At 39.0% G+C, this 16055-nt stretch overlaps 2 protein-coding genes across 3 annotated transcripts; one reads left to right on the top strand and one right to left on the bottom strand.

Moving 5' to 3' along the window:
- Positions 1-5774: 5774 nt before the first annotated feature.
- On the bottom strand, positions 5775-10261 carry LOC133728226 (uncharacterized). 2 transcript variants are annotated; one of them, XR_009855689.1, is made up of 5 exons: positions 9749-10261; positions 9542-9660; positions 7818-8845; positions 7028-7090; positions 5775-6682 (listed from the first exon to the last, which is right to left on the bottom strand). XR_009855689.1 is itself a non-coding variant. In XM_062155628.1 (5 exons), exons 3-5 carry the CDS (start codon positions 8830-8832, stop codon positions 6371-6373), a joined length of 462 nt encoding a protein of 153 aa, XP_062011612.1. In that variant the 5' UTR covers positions 8833-8845; positions 9542-9660; positions 9749-10261; the 3' UTR covers positions 5775-6370. The 2 variants fall into 2 exon arrangements, 1 of the variants encoding a protein (XP_062011612.1); XM_062155628.1 differs by having other exon boundaries at positions 8746-8845.
- A 911-nt stretch (positions 10262-11172) lies between these two features.
- LOC133731695 (uncharacterized) lies at positions 11173-14497 on the top strand. The gene is made up of 4 exons (XM_062159093.1): positions 11173-11779; positions 13005-13288; positions 13380-13607; positions 13730-14497. The coding sequence occupies exons 1-4, from the start codon at positions 11359-11361 to the stop codon at positions 14243-14245; spliced, it is 1449 nt and encodes a 482-aa protein (XP_062015077.1). The 5' UTR covers positions 11173-11358; the 3' UTR covers positions 14246-14497.
- Positions 14498-16055: the final 1558 nt, after the last annotated feature.

The raw sequence follows: 16055 nt of genomic DNA, 5'->3' as shown, positions 1-16055 counted from the left end.
CCAGAAGGAGAAAGAGCTAGAAAGGGTTCATGTATTCCTGAGAGGGCTTGATGAGAAGCATAACAGTGCCAAGGGAGAATTGCTCAGAATGATAGACCCGCCTAGTTTGAACACGGTTTTTACATACATCCGCAAGGATGAGTCTCAGCAGGAGAGTGTCAAACATGCACAGGTTGAAGTATCTAGCCTAGCCATTCAGGCCAAGTCACCGGCACCGTTCCTTCATCAGCAGAGTTCAGCCCCACTTCTTCAGCAAGGTTTCCCACAAGGCTTCACCAACCACACTCGTCCTCAATGTTCTTATTGCAACGACCTTGGGCATGTTCGGGAGACTTGTTGGAAGTTGAACCCACACCTTAAACCTAAAAAGCAAGGCTATCGTCCTAAGGCGAAAGCAGCAGTTGTTCAATTGATCCAAGAACCAGATTTCTATGGCGTGGTTGGCCAAGATCATCATACAGCAGGTGGAGTTACTCCTACAGCCTCTATAGCTGGTCGAGGTAAAATTGGTATGGCATTAAAGGTTTCTCACTTTGTTGGTTCTGATACATGGATTATTGATTCTGGTGCCTCTGACCATATGACTTATGATAAATCATATTTTACTGAGTTGTCTTCCCCACCAGTATCCTATGTCACCAATGCCAATGGTGAGGCTTTTCCTGTGTTAGGGTCAGGGTCCGTGCGTATTACTCCCACTTTAGAACTTCATAATGTGTTATATGTGCCTGACTTGTCTCATCACTTGATATCTGTTCCACAGTTGAATACTGAGTCTAAATGCTCCGTAACCTTTTATCCTATGTATGTGATTTTTCAGGATCTTCTCACCAGGGAGTTAATCGGTCGGGGGTATCTGAGGGGCAGATTGTTCCATCTGGATCAGACATACGTAGGGGAGAAACCAGGAGCACCGTCCCTCGCGCTGCTTTGACTTTGAATTCTGATAAGCTAAGTGAAATTTGGTTGTGGCATCGCCGTTTAGGGCATCCATCTTTTAGTCTTATGAGAAAAACCATGCCTACTCTGTTTGTTGGTGTGGATGAGTCTGTTTTACATTGTGAAACATGTGTCTTGGCCAAAAGTCATCGTGCTACTTATTCTCCTAAAAGTGTTATTCCTTTTGAGTTGATTCATTCTGATGTTTGGGGACCTTCTAGAGAACCTACTGTGTCCGGTATGAGATATTTTGTGTTGTTTATTGATGATTGTACGAGATTGTCATGGGTTGCTCTTCTTAAAACCAAAGATGAAGTCTTTCCAGCTTTTCAAACTTTTCGTACTCTTGTTCAAACACAATACCATAGCACCATTAAATTCCTTCGTTCTGACAATGGGGGAGAATATGTTAATCATGTTTTCCAAGAGTTTTTCAAAACCCATGGGATTGTTCATCAAACCACATGTCCACAAACACCAGAGCAAAATGGAGTGTCTGAAAGGAAAAACCGTCATTTACTTGATATGGGTCGTGCCCTTCTCTTTAGTGCTCATATGCCTAAGTATCTTTGGGGCGATGATATTCATGCTTCCTCCCATCTTATCAATCGTCTTCCATCTAGTGTCCTTCATGGAAAAATTCCATTTGAGGTTCTTGCCTCTCATGTTTCCTTACCTTCATTTCATAATCTGCCAGCTCGTGTCTTTGGTTGTGTTGTTTTTGTCCATATTCCTAAAAATCAGCGGTCTAAGTTGGATGCCAGAGCGCTTAAGTGTGTGTTTGTGGGCTACGGAGGTTATCAGAAAGGGTACAAGTGCTATCATCCACCAACCAGAAAGTACTATGTCACTATAGATGTTACTTTCTTTGAGAACATGAGTTATTTTTCCTCCTCAGATACAGCTCTTCAGGGAGAATTCATATTTTGAAGAGCTATATCATGGAGAGAGGGAGGAATCAGAAAGCGGAGAAGAAGTCGCACAGGCAGGAGGTATTTTGACGGATCCAGTTGAGAGCATTGACTCATCACTTTCAGAAGCAGAAGCTCCAGACATCCAGACACCAGTTTCAATCATTGAACATGCAGTTGAAGACACAAATGCCCCTACTGCCATCACTTCTACCCCTGACAACTTCCTGGTGCTGAAGATCACTCATTTGAGGTATGTCCACCCACTAGTACTAGCAATAGTGAGTCTAATGTTGAGCAATATGTGTTACCAAATAGGACCACTCGAGGTCAATCAGCCAAAAGATATGAACCTACTCTTACTGCCAAGTCAAAATACCCAGTAGCCAATTATATGTCCACTAGGAGGTTGTCTAAGTCATATGAATCATTTGTGAATCAAATATCTGCTGTATCAGTACCTAACAGAGTGCAGGATGCATTGGGGGATCCCAAGTGGAGGAAGGCAATGGATGAAGAGATGGAGGCGTTGCAGAAGAACAATACTTGGCAACTTATGCCTCCACCACAAGGCAAGAAGGCTGTAGGCTGTCGTTGGGTGTTTACTGTGAAACATAATGCAGATGGATCAGTGAATCGATACAAAGCACGCCTTGTAGCAAAGGGGTTTACTCAGACGTATGGTATTGACTATGATGAAACATTTGCTCCTGTTGCCAAGATGAACGCTATTCGGGTTCTGCTATGGTTTGCTGCTAGTTTAAACTGGCCACTCCGACAGTTTGATGTCAAGAATGCATTTCTTCATGGAGAGTTAGCCGAAGAAGTATACATGAGCCTTCCACCTGGGTATATAGTTGCTTCTCCTGGTGATTTTGTATGCAAATTGAGAAAGTCTCTGTATGGTCTCAAACAGTCGCCTCGTGCTTGGTTTGGGAGATTTTCACAGTTCATGCGGAAGGTTGGTTACAAACATAGCAACTCAGATCATACCTTGTTTCTCAAGCATCAACAAGGGAAGGTAACAGCTCTAATTATTTATGTGGATGATATGGTAATCACTGGCAATGATACTGTTGAGATGGATAGACTGCAGAGACAGTTAGCCTCTGAGTTCGAGATGAAGGACTTGGGTGAACTTAAGTACTTCTTAGGAATTGAGGTAGCCAGGGGGAGAGAAGGAATCTACCTGTGCCAGAGGAAGTACGTTCTTGACTTGCTAACAGAGACAGGTTTGTTGGATTGCAGACCTATTGATACTCCTATTGAGCAGAATCATTGTTTAGCTGAGTATCCAGATCAGGTACCTACTGATCGAGCTCGCTATCAGAGGTTAGTTGGGCGCTTGATTTATTTGGCTCATACTAGACCAGATGTTGCATATGCAGTGAGTGTGGTGAGTCAGTTCATGCATAACCCGAGTGAAAGTCACATAGATGCTGTTATGAGAATTTTAAAGTACCTGAAGTCAGCTCCAGGAATGGGAGTATTGTTTTCTGGACACAACAACATCCTTGAGGTTTGTGGCTTTATAGATGCAGATTGGGCTGGAATTATTACAGACAGGAGGTCAACATCAGGTTACTTTACCTTTGTGGGAGGTAATTTGGTTACATGGAAGAGTAAGAAACAGAAAGTTGTGGCACGATCTAGTGCTAAGGCCGAGTATAGAGGTATGGCTCACGAAGTGTGTGAATTGCTGTGGCTGAGAAATCTGATACGTGATCTGGGTTTCAAACTCAAAAGTACTATGCAGTTGTATTGTGACAACAAGGCAGCCATTGACATATCACAGAATCCAGTACAACATGATCGTACTAAGCATGTGGAGGTTGATCGTCACTTTATAAAGGAGAAGCTAGATGCCAAAATTATTAGCTTTCCTTTTGTTCCAACGGAAGAGCAACTTGCAGATATACTTACCAAAAGAGTTTCTAGGAAGACGTTTTATGACTCACTAAGCAAGTTGGGCATGGTTGATGTGTATGCGCCAACTTGAGGGGGAGTGTTAGCGTGAGTCATGGTTTAATATTAGGAATAGAATATATTGTAATTTCGTAGTTAGTACTTACCTGTTATATTCTTGTAATCCTCTTTATATACCTCCACTGTGAGATGAATAATCATCAAACAATTCATTCTCTAAATCTCTTCTTGTTTGACTGTAGCTCCATTAGGAAGTTATGTTCAGGCCTTTTGGTCTGACTCTTGTTATAAGTGGCCCATTAGTGGCTCCTGTTTGTATCATTCATACCGCTTGTAACATTTTCATATTGAATGCACTCATTTAATCAAAAAAATAGAGCAAAGGAGAAGGGAATAAAGAAAATCATTGTCATTGATTGTGTTCTAGGTGCTTGTGGAGTTCCTTGTCGACTAAAAGCTATTGTTCAAGACATAAGACAAATTGCTGGATATTTGACTCCATTTCCATCAGCCATATTTTTAGAGAAGTTAACTTCATGGTGGATGCTTTAGTGAATATTGGACATACTTTTGATGGCTCCATTTAGGATTCTTCTGTGCCGCTTTTAGTTAGAAATGCGGTTTTGTTTGACTAGTTAAGATCAACTTCTACTAGAGATTTTTGTTTGTAACATTTCATTTCATTTAACAAGTCACTGAAGTTTTTCAATCAACAATTTTCGTTGTAGTTATTGTGGATGACTTGTTCATTATGCAAATTGACATACTTGATTGAGCAAACGAGAAACCATGAACAAGCCAAGGCTCAAAGAAAAGTTTGGTGAATCGACCGTCTCAAAGCCTCCGTTTTGAAGTCCAGCAAATGGCTATAAGCCTATAACTGTCAAACACTGTCTTAACTCTTTTTTAATAAAACTATCTCAACTCAATTCAACAAATATGCCAAAATTTTGGATCCAACCAAGGTTGACCTGATTTTTAATTTTACTTTTATTTATTAGTTCTACGCCATGATAATAAATTTAAAATTGAAATGAAAACCATGAGAACTAACAATATCTGTTATACAATTATTACCTGTGATAACTAATCGATCTATACAAGTGGATGTTTCTTACTTGTATAATAGGCTAAATTGGGTTAAGAATGTAGTTGGTACAACGTTGTTCTCAGTTTCTTAATTATGATTCAAGAACTTTTAAATGTTATCGTCATCCCATTCATCATCAAGCTTTCCTTTGCCAACGTCTTTGTCCCCCCGAAACCTAGCTCATTGCTAATTAAATTCAAACAATGGATAAGCATTAGGTCCAATTCTCACCTTATACTCCAAATCCAATCACTCACACAGTGGTTAATATGCAAAATGGGGTTGGATCAATGTAAAAGAAAGATGCACTGCATCGATCAAATTATATATTAGTCAAGCAGGAAGCTTCCATAGGCACTTTAATTGTTTACAATTAAAATGTTGCTTTTCACGGGTGAGTCGGGTCCACTAATATATTGTTAATTGATTGTATATATATTTCCAGAGCACTATCCTGTGCCTTATCCCTTTTAAAATAATGATGCTGATTTGAGTGAAAAATACAAGATGTATTAATTAGCCTATCAGGCTATTAATATACTAAGCCTAGATTTAGCAGTCTGGATTGGATATATAATCCAAGTTGATTAATAATGTTATTAATTAAGCCAAGTTGATATGATATGTATAATCCGACAGAATAGTAGCATTTGGGTTTGGTTTATTTGAGAAACTTCTAATTTGAATAATCAATTGAAAAAGTCTTGGACTCGTGGTTGATCGTGTCTGAATAGTCGAGTACAATAGCTCAAGCAGCCTAAGTGATCGACACCCGTAATTCCCCTCAAGTAGACTCGTCAAACATCAGCTATTGGGGTAGGTTTAGAACCAAAACAAAAAGGAAATGGTGAGAGGGAGAAAGATTTCCATTAGGGTTTAGGATTTTGTAAAAGAACTTAATTGCACTACAAGAAAAAACATATTTAACAACATGCAATTCACGTTGTCAATAACTTTTGACAACGTTTGCCGCATGTTGTAGATGCCAAAGTCATTAAAAGTCCCCGAGTCCTTAACATCGAGCTTTGAACGTTGTCGAAAAGAGGCGAAGCATGTTGTTGTAATTATTCAACAATGAGCTATGCACGTTGTCATAAATTTTCGATAACGTTTCAAGCGCATGTTGTAAGTTTTAACAACATTCTCTGCACGTTGTCATAAATTTTAGACAGCATACACGGTACGTTGTCATATTAATGGATACGTTGTTATAAAATTTCAGTACATACTATTGCACCCAATTTGCTGGGTTATGCTTTCCTGTACCTCTAAACATTCACCATTACTTAAACTCATTCACATGCCAATATTAGTACACACTAACCATGTATGAAAAATTTACATTTCATTAGGAGTGCCACATTCTCTTATACATATGTTCTTTACAAAACAAGCATGACAAAGTACTGGATTCTTTGTTCATCAGCATTGACAAAACATGCATGGTACTCCCTCACCTACATAAATTCTCTAGTAAAGCAAAATGTACCTGCTACTTCAACTACTAAGGGAGCATTTTAATGGAGCTTTTGGGCCATGCAAGAGTGCTTCCTACAGCTTCACCAAGTTGTTTGGCATCCATGGTTGCTCTATACACTTCCATAGTCTGATACTCATCAAACACCACGTCAACCCAAACCTTCCAACAATCTCGTCCAAGAGGCACACAATGAACTTTTGTACTTGGATTTGTTGAAGAGATCTTCCCTTCAGCCACCACTTCATCTTCTTCATAATTGTTCCAATTCAAAAGTGCACATCTTCTATTTTCAAGATCATTGCTTGGAGCATTGATTGGTCTACTTGATTGTTGTGACTACAAATATAAGAAATTAAGAGAGAGAAATATTGGTTTAAACATCTAACTGTAATATTGCTCACACAGTTTCTGGAAGTAATAGCTATTGTATCAGTAGATTAAGAGGATAAAACTTAAAACTGAACATGTACCGTACAGTACCTAGTTGCTTACCAAGAGCAATTCTATTTTATTCTTCAAAGCATAGCCCTACTCTAAAATGATAATTAGACTGTAATGACTAATGATTGTTGTCCAGGAACCTCAAAGCAGAAATTCCTCTCTTGTTATAGCATGACAATAGGTGAATTTTGTTTCACCTAAAATTCATAAATCTTACCAATTATAGCAGAGATTACATACCTGAGAAGTAGTTGCATGTGCATTTATCATTTTCTCTAAGTTTATGTTCTGTTGAGAAGGTCCCTGAATTTAGTTCAAGACACATTAGATTATGCTTCTTCATTCCCAATGGATTTGTTAAGCACAAGCCAGAAACTGCATATCAGATCTATCTTAATTCGTAGTTCACAACATGACCACAGGTCCACAAGTAAAGTAATACCTATAGTCATATGCAGTAAGTCTTGCAACTGAACAACTCATCGCATACCAGAACTCGTTTTTTTTTATTTTAACTCAAAAACACAGTAGTTTCACATTTCCAACTTGAAGATGATATCCCATAAAAAAAAAAAGGAAAAAAAAAAACTTGAAGATGGTATGAAGGCATATCGAATACCAGACTATTCCGCCCACTCATGTTTAATACATAATTTTGTATACCACGTACCAACTACTATCAGATCAATAACTTGATCCCCTAAACAATATAAGTCATATTTTAATAGTAAACTACAATGTCATACACAATTATGTAGCAGAAGATGTCAATGGCTATTTGCAGTCGAGAATACAGGAGCTTTTGAGATGAAGTGTACAAATGAATTCAATTGCAAGAGGTGGTATAGAATCGTTCTAGATAATTGGCAGTTTCTGTGTTTTGTTTCAGAATCCGAAGAGTAATAATGCATTCAAGTTTCAAGAGCAGATTTGTACCTCCTGAGTGGCCTCTTAATAGAAGTTCTGTAACAGATCATGAATGATGCAATACCATGTGTCCAAAAAGCATTTAATAGAAGGAGAAATTTACCCGAAACTCAGGACCAAGTTTGTATTTCACAAAGTTGTCCCATTCTATCTGAGATTTCACATTTGCTGGCTTGACCTTGTCAATTGCACGTTTCTTGGTAGGAAAATCCACAACCAGGCAACTTAAGGCATCACAGAAGGTTGAGACAGAAGGTTTAATCCAAGAGATGCTTACCTCAATTCAGAGATCCTTTGCAAGTTTTGCCTCACTTATTTTATTGATTATAAAATTCTAAACTCTCATCCTAAACGAGCATGAGACATAACTCCCATTATAACATTTACGCCCATACAAGTGAGAAGTGAGATGTGATACCATATGTGTCAAGAAAACCAGATGCCTTGTTTTTTCATAAATGTTGCAAAGGGAGATAAATGCAAACAATCTTTCATTAATACATCAGAATCACTGAAAAATGAGGAAGGAGAAACTCAAGATAAACTGACGGAATTTAGAAAAAGCCTTGACAGTTTAATTGGAATGATAGTCTGATCGCCTTTGCTAGATAGTATCAGCAGTTTGCTGTGGGATTTATTGTATCTTTATTTACTTGTTGTAGTGTATGGCACTTTGGTTGCTTTTGATAAAGAAATAAAATGGATTGTAAAATTGCACGAATGAAAAGAGAAAGAAAAAAAGGATAATAAGTCGATATATGTAGACTATAAAAAAATCTCATCATAGATGAAAAACAGGATAAAAAAAAAGTGCAGTGAATGAGTACCTACACTGAGAAAAGAATGAAGCTCGGAAGGAAAAAACAAATTAATCAACTCAAGAGCATTAGATTGTTCAGTAGACTGTAGTAGACAAATAGCACTGAGACAAATGGCTGCTAACAATAATCAAAATAAACATAAGATAAGAGCACTGGCACCTGACAAAAATAATGATGTCAAAGAAAATTTCAACATGACAGATGACAAACCTTATTTTCTTGGTCACGATCAAGCTTCAAGAATATAATATCGTGATATTTCTGTGACAATTCTATATATTTTGGAGCTATAATCATTCAAGGACCACACCTGCGGATGAAGATCAAAGGAAGGAATGACAAATCAAGAGTAACTAATCTTAAGATATTAAGATATACCAAGAAGCATGAGCCGGGTGAGAAACCAAAACAGATTTAGTCATTATAGCAAAGTGGTGCAGGTAATGCAATTGCAGCCTAGGTCCAAGTTATGGTTTCGGATAGCTAAATTCATGTCCAGTTTCAACTTCATGTTTAATTCTTCTGGCTTTTAAGAATCAATGAAAGATTAAAATGCTACTTTGTTAAAGCCACCGTGTTCTTCCCCCTCTTGACCCTACAAGCAGAAATTGCAGTCCTCACTAAACAATGAATTGAATCGAAAGGAGAAGCTAAAGGCAAATTCTCACACTAAACTTAGCCTATTCCAATTTGCCTCATATATTTTTGAAACTAAACAATTTGCAGAACTATAAATGTCAAAATTCCGTGCTATTCTACTCTACCTATTTTCTCAAAATGCAGAAAACTAGTCATAGATTGCAGCTAACTAAACTTTCTTAATCAATTGCAGATACAATAAGAGAAGCCCATTCAATTCCACAAAGCCATATACTCAATTGCCCATTCAATTCCACAAAGCCATATACTCAATTTCCCATTCAATTGAGTATATGGCTATGTGGAATTTCCGAAAATTTTCGAACCAAACACTACCATGAACGAACAATAAGTCAAAAAAAAGTACCTGTAATCAGAATCGGAGAAGCATTGCAGGAATCGAAGGGAGCTGATCTTGAGAAAGAGCTTGAGCTTGAGCTTCAGAAGGGAACCAAAGACAGAGAAGCTGAGCTGAGCTGAGAGACGCTGCGAGTGAGAGAGAGAGAGAGAGAGAGAGATCTGAGCTTTTGAGAGAATTTGAAATTGAAAACTGAGAATGAAGAGCGATTGGTACCTGGAGACGAGTTGATGGCGGGAGGGAAGGACTGCTTGAAGTCTGAAACGACTAGGTGGCTCCGAGCCCGTCGAACATTATGAAGGTCACCGTCGACTGAGGCGAGAGCTTTTGGTGGCGGGAAATGAGTTTTGGCTTCGACTAGGGCGTTTAGTGGCTTTGTAAAAGGTAGGTCAACCAAATTTCAAATTTCTCCTAAAATTTAGAATAAAACGGACAGCTCCCCTCACCAATTTTTTTTTTTTTATCTCAAAGTTTTGACAGCGTTCGCCACATGTTGTCATTCTGAAAAATTTTCAACAACGTGCACACCTGCTTGTTGATAACTTAATTGACAACTTGCAGATAACAACACACAAAGTAGATTGTTGATAACCAAATTAACAACGTGCAAATGACGCGTGTGGTATTAAATGATTTACTACAACGCACATTATTTGCTCGTTGTCGAATACTGTAAGTAACAACGAACATTTAGAGCATGTTGTTATTGTGATGTTGTGGTAGACTACTTTTCTTGTAGTGTTGCCATCGTAAATGATGACCTAATCGAGTATTGATCGCTAAATAATTTTCACTCTTGTTGATTTTTCTTTTTCGCACGAATGATCTTTTAGAGACCTAACAAATAAATTATTAAAAACTCACATCATTTTTTTTTTTCCGAGTAGGACTTACATCATGTTTTGGCAATCCAGCAAAACACATCAAATAGTGAGTTGTTATCATTGCTTGTTGATCACACTGTTAGTTTGAATTTACTGTCAACATGTGGATCATGGAGGGAGGGAAAAAAAAAAAAAAAACTAAAGACCTCACTAATTTTAGTTTCTAACACATTAATTGTCTTATGCCTTTGGAAAATTGTGAAATATCTCGTTTTGAGTTCAACTGCTACCGGCCGCAATAAGAGCAAGTTCACCCGTTGGGTCACCGGGTCACCTACTATTCACTGCTTTTTAGTGTATATTTTCATTCTCTGGGTCACGAAATACACTGTGCTCGTGACCCAGGGCACGAAATACACTGTGCTAGTGATCCAGGGCACGAAATTAACACTAAAAAGTAGTGAATAGTGGGTGACCTGGTGACCCAACGGGTGAACTTGCCCTAACAACAATAACAACTACCATCATCTTTAGCTGATAAGAATAGAACTTATAGCTAAAGAATTATTAAGAAAATGAACAGTACGTACAACCTTTCTCTTCAAATAAGAGAGAGAGTGAGTGCACGCCGAAGGAATATAGCACGCAGTTTCAACAAAAGCATCATTAAGCTAGAAGTAGTTGAATACTCATAATTAAGATGTAGTCACTTAATGCCATCATCTAATTAATTCTATAACCATATATACCTATATATTATATCATATACCATATGAATCTATAATTATGTATGATATAACTAGAGGAAGGAAATTCGTAGAAACTAAGCGTGTATGTCTGATGTGAACCAAACTCCAAAACCCGCCCTTCGATTTCATTGACTTTATTGCTTCGCCTATCAAACCAAACCATCCCCCTCGCCTTTTTTCTCTCTTTCTCTGTGTCCATTTCATGTTCCATATATAACAACACGAGACTGGAACGCAGCGTAGTTCAAATTAAATGACCATGGACCGAGCACAACCGAGCTCCGACTCACCGACGCGAGAGCCGAAATCCCCTGTGGTTCTCTCCATCGAGTGCCTCAAGGGAACCAATAAAGCCGACGAGTGGACCGACGACATGCTCCAGACCGGAGACATAGTCGAGGAGCTCCGTATCGGCACCTCCGTCACCGTCAAGGCGCCGTTCAAGAACGGCAGGAGCGGCGTCCAGAAGATTCTACACGCTTCCTTCAAGGCCAAGGACACGTCGATCCAGGTCAGAGTCCGGCGCGGCCGAGACGACTTCACCGAGTTGCAGGCTTGTATTGTCCCCAATGACTCCGCCGGAAAAAAGGTGTACATGCTTCGGTCCATTACGGACCCGAACTACGCCGTCGGGTTCTGCGACCGTACGGAAGCCGACTGCTTTGAACTACAAGGTAAGAGACGAACACGACTCGATCATTAACCTGATGACGTTGACTTTAACGTTGACGACTGTTTATGTGCATTCTCTACTGTTTCTTCTGCGTCTATGGTCAGGTCATACTCTTACAGGTGTCCAGATTAAGAAATGCCCTGGTTGGCAAGTAGCATGTCAATTATGAGTTGGTTGAACCGTAGCTTGGTACTATGTGAGAGTACTTTTTTGTTTCTGGCCAATATTTCCAAGCAATGTGTTTGTTGTATGAAACCAATAACACCTTTTAAGCTGCCCCCAGTAGCCCCCATGTGACATTCATGACTTCCTGTTTAATTTGTTGAAAATGGAAATTGGCTAAAGGTGCTAGCCAGCTTCATTGGAAGTCTTCAACCTTTAATTCTTGCATATATAATTTATTTGGTTTGGAGAATTGGAGTAATTTTTGCATGATTTTGTTATATTGGAGGAGATGAAGATCTAATCTTAGATCTATCTTATCTTTAAATTCAAGTCTTCATCCATTTTCACACTAATTTCAAGGTCTTGAGTGTATTATTAGTTTTAGTTGTAGGAGAAGTTGGTGGAATAGAATGAGAATGGTTATCAATGAAAATAGTAGTGGAATCCATTTCTATACTGTGGTTGAAAAAGAGTAGAGAGAAATTGGAAAAAAACAAATGTTAGAGGTCAAGAGTTTGATTCCATGTTTGGAGTTATAGGGTTAGTGAATTTAATTATTTAGGATTAAAGTCTGAGAATCATCGGATACTAGTGTCATGTGAAGATGTGGTTGGAGTGTGACATTATTAATTTATTTACCTAGGGGCGGAGCCACATATAGGTTAGCTTGGGCACTTGCCTAGACTGAGTTTTTCTTTTTTACCTTGATTTATATATGCTGGCTGAAGGAAGCTACCTAAAACATAGCAGAAAAGGGCAAAACCAGATGAATCTTGCCTTACCTAGGCTGGGTTTTTCTTGTTTGCCTTGAATCTTGCCTTACCTAAGAAACTTTTCTGGATCCGCCACTGCCACTATGTACATGGCATGGCTGCTCTTAACAAATTAATTGATGACTAAATGTTGGGATGGATATATAATATTTTTGTGGTTGTGCCTCGGGTGTGTCATTGTGTTTTGTTTACTGTAAATTGCTTTGCTGGTACCCTTCAGATTGCTCTACAAATAAGGTGATCATAACACTTCACATTGCATGCGTGAACTCAACAAATAATTTGCAGCTTCAAGGAACGCCCGGATGGTTAGTGCACTAACCAGGACTAAACTTCAAGATGGATATGTTTCATATCCTTGGGAAAGGAAGATGCAGGAGTTGCTACCAATCCCCTATTCTAGTAGCTTTCTATCAGTACTGTTTCTTCCAAAGGCTTCAGATCGCGCAGCTTCTCGCTACAATGACTTGGATGACACCCTTGCTAGGGCAAATGTCTGGCTTAATGCCTCCCAGGCCTCTGGTGTCCCCGTTGTTTTCATGAACATCCAGACCGAGTCCCTTCTTACCAAGGTACATATATAAATGGTAAATTGATGTAAGCATAATATACTTAGTTGACTCATTACCTAATTTATACGTTTGTGGTTTCGTTGTATACCAGATCTCCGGTGAGACAGCTTCTTCAACTGTAAACGCAGGGTCGTTATCCGATTTGGCTAATCTTGCAAGTGCAAGCTTGTACGGTTTTGAAGATTACCATGGGGTTGACATTGGTGTAGTCCGAGCTGTTCGCCTATGGTATGCTCCTCTTGGTCCAGAAATTCCAGTTGAGATCAAATTGCAAGAAGGAGACGTGAAACTTGGTTTTGCCATTAGCCGCACAGAAGAGGTACCATATACATTATGTGACCCTTGTTGTCCCTAATTATGTGGTCAGAAAATGCGATCCCTTTAGCATTTACTAGTTGGATAGCTTTTCTTATTAATTCCTGAGTTCCTTGTGATTGGCAGGGGTTTATATACGTTTCATCAGTGGCTGGTGGCGATGAAAATGCACCTTCAAGTCGATCGGGGCTGAGCAATCTGTACAAGGAAGCAATGAATGCATCAAGGCTGCTGGTGGTGTCAAGGGTCTCTAACCAAAAGGTGCTTCCTTGGATGGTTTCCTCAACAGGAGCAGTTCGATGCTACGATACCGTTTCACTCAGCCAGAAGCTCTCACTGCACCGTCACGCCAAGATTCCGGTGTCCATTCACGTTTTTCTCTGGGATAGAACGGTGGTTCCTTCAAATACAAACCAAACAAGAAGGGGCGCCTCCCCACCAACTATGCCATTACCTTTACCGCCTGAGGTTCAATTGTCTCGTCAGCCGAATGAGAACCAAATACAACCTCTACCATTAGAACTTGCTGATGAAAGTGGAAGTGTCATGAGTGAACGGTTATCAGAGAGGCTTGAGAGAGATACAGCTGGGGAGTCCTCTTTTAGATTCCATGATTTTGCACTTTCTAGCAATTGGGTATGAATATTATATATTTTGGTTCTTAATTTTGTGAAATATCATGGGTTCTTTCTCTGATTGTTATGCATATTAGACTTGCAGATAGGCATTGTTCACCTCGAATTGATCAGAAATATAGATTGTAGAATAAGAGAGTGCTAGAATGATATATTGACAAAACAGGATTTCAATCAAGCATAGAAGTGAGTGATCAGTCAATAATCCTATTGTGTAATAACTTTGTGAAAGCATGTGTACATCATTTTTTTTCTTCTCTCTCTTCCTTGTATGTCTTTATTTCAACCAAATAGTTACAAAGAGAACAATAAGAGTCCATTTGCTAGTAGTACCTGATAAACATTATAGCTTTCAAAAACGACAATGTTCATAATGATTAATGTATGACTGGTAATTGAAAAACAACAACGATCCAACTCCAAAGGGGGCGATAAAAAGAGTCTCAATCACATTTTCTAACACAGCTAGAGAAGCACTTATAGACTCCGAAAGATGCATGATCATAAGAGTCGAAGCTAAAATGCTAATCTAGCTACGAGGTATCTATATTCTATAACCATAGAAAGATACCTCAACTAAATGCCGAGATTACCAACTAAACAAAATGAGATACGCACAAATTACCAAGACAACCATATTCCACCCGGAGAAGACTCCACTCACTTAACGAAATGCTTAAATATAAGCCTTGTGGCTCTGCTTATGTGGTCAACTGGTCATCATAACGTTGAGTACAGTGTGTGGCATAAAGTTCACTCTTTGAGTCTTTGATATACAGAGAGAACCTTTTGTTCCATAAGTTATTTTGTTTACAATAATGCTAATAAATTTTTAGAGGATTTGACATATACAAAATGTGAATTGTGGAATGCTCAAAGCTTAAAAAGCTCAATTAGACTTGATGTAATTATAAGGTAGAATTGAACGTAGAGTAACCAATATTGATCAAATTGATCATCGCTTGCCTAGAAATTCTTTAATTAAATTAAGGAAACGGTTGTAATTAATGAACTGTTAATCAATATTATGATTAATCAACAGTACATTAATTACATATGTGGCGGCTCATGTTCTTTTTATTCCACTTAGTCGACGTTATGGCAGTGATCGAGTTGCATGGAAGCTTCACAAAAAGTGCCACTTCTCAGTGAAATCAGCATACACAGTAGCACGTGATTTTTCTATGAGTAACTTGTTTGCTCCTACTTCTACTGGTGATCCGTATGGACCTGTTTGGAAAGCCTTGTGGAAGGCCAAAGTACGTACCCAGTAAAGTGGCCATTTTGGGTGGAGAGTATTGCATAATCTCCTCCCTACTCGTGCTGCCTTGACTACAAAAGGATACTCAGGTGAGTTGCAATGTGTTATTTGTTCTAGAGATGTGGAAACTGTACGTGGAACATTTGTTCTGTCAGTGCAATCGGACTATAGATATTATTGGGGCTCCTCCGTTCTCTATTCCCTCCTCTTCTTTATCCTGGAAAGATTGGGTCTTGGAATGAGCCACCTCTTTAGGATCTGATTGTTTTGATAAATTGCTTGTGTTACTTTGGAGTATTTGGAGAAACAGGAATGATAAGTTGTGGAGAGATCGCTGTCAAACCAGTTCAAATATAGTGGCTACTGCTATATATGGCATGGTACGAGGAATTTTTACAAGCCAATCAGGCTCTTGAGACTACTGATCGAGGACGCCACAGAGTCCAGAAGCAGTGGTCTGCTCCTGTGGACGACGTCCTCAAGATTAATGTGGACGGGGCGTTTCTTCATTCTATTCAGTACGGGGGTACAGGAGGGGTTATAAGAAATGCTCAAG

The sequence above is a fragment of the Rosa rugosa genome, chromosome 2, assembly GCF_958449725.1.
Source record: "Rosa rugosa chromosome 2, drRosRugo1.1, whole genome shotgun sequence".
Lineage (NCBI taxonomy): Eukaryota > Viridiplantae > Streptophyta > Magnoliopsida > Rosales > Rosaceae > Rosa > Rosa rugosa.
This window is presented reverse-complemented; position numbering and strand designations above follow the sequence as displayed.

Excerpts from the sequence above, each read along its gene's own strand:
- LOC133728226 (XM_062155628.1), bottom strand. The coding sequence starts at position 8,832 with ATGATTATAGCTCCAAAATATATAGAATTGTCACAGAAATATCACGAT. Across the intron at positions 7,091-8,745 it reads ATCGTGACCAAGAAAATAAG|GGACCTTCTCAACAGAACAT; the intron begins GTTTGTCATCTG and ends AACTAAATTCAG. Across the intron at positions 6,683-7,027 it reads CACATGCAACTACTTCTCAG|TCACAACAATCAAGTAGACC; the intron begins GTATGTAATCTC and ends TTATATTTGTAG.
- LOC133731695 (XM_062159093.1), top strand. The coding sequence starts at position 11,359 with ATGACCATGGACCGAGCACAACCGAGCTCCGACTCACCGACGCGAGAG. Across the intron at positions 11,780-13,004 it reads CGACTGCTTTGAACTACAAG|CTTCAAGGAACGCCCGGATG; the intron begins GTAAGAGACGAA and ends AATAATTTGCAG. Across the intron at positions 13,289-13,379 it reads CCGAGTCCCTTCTTACCAAG|ATCTCCGGTGAGACAGCTTC; the intron begins GTACATATATAA and ends GTTGTATACCAG.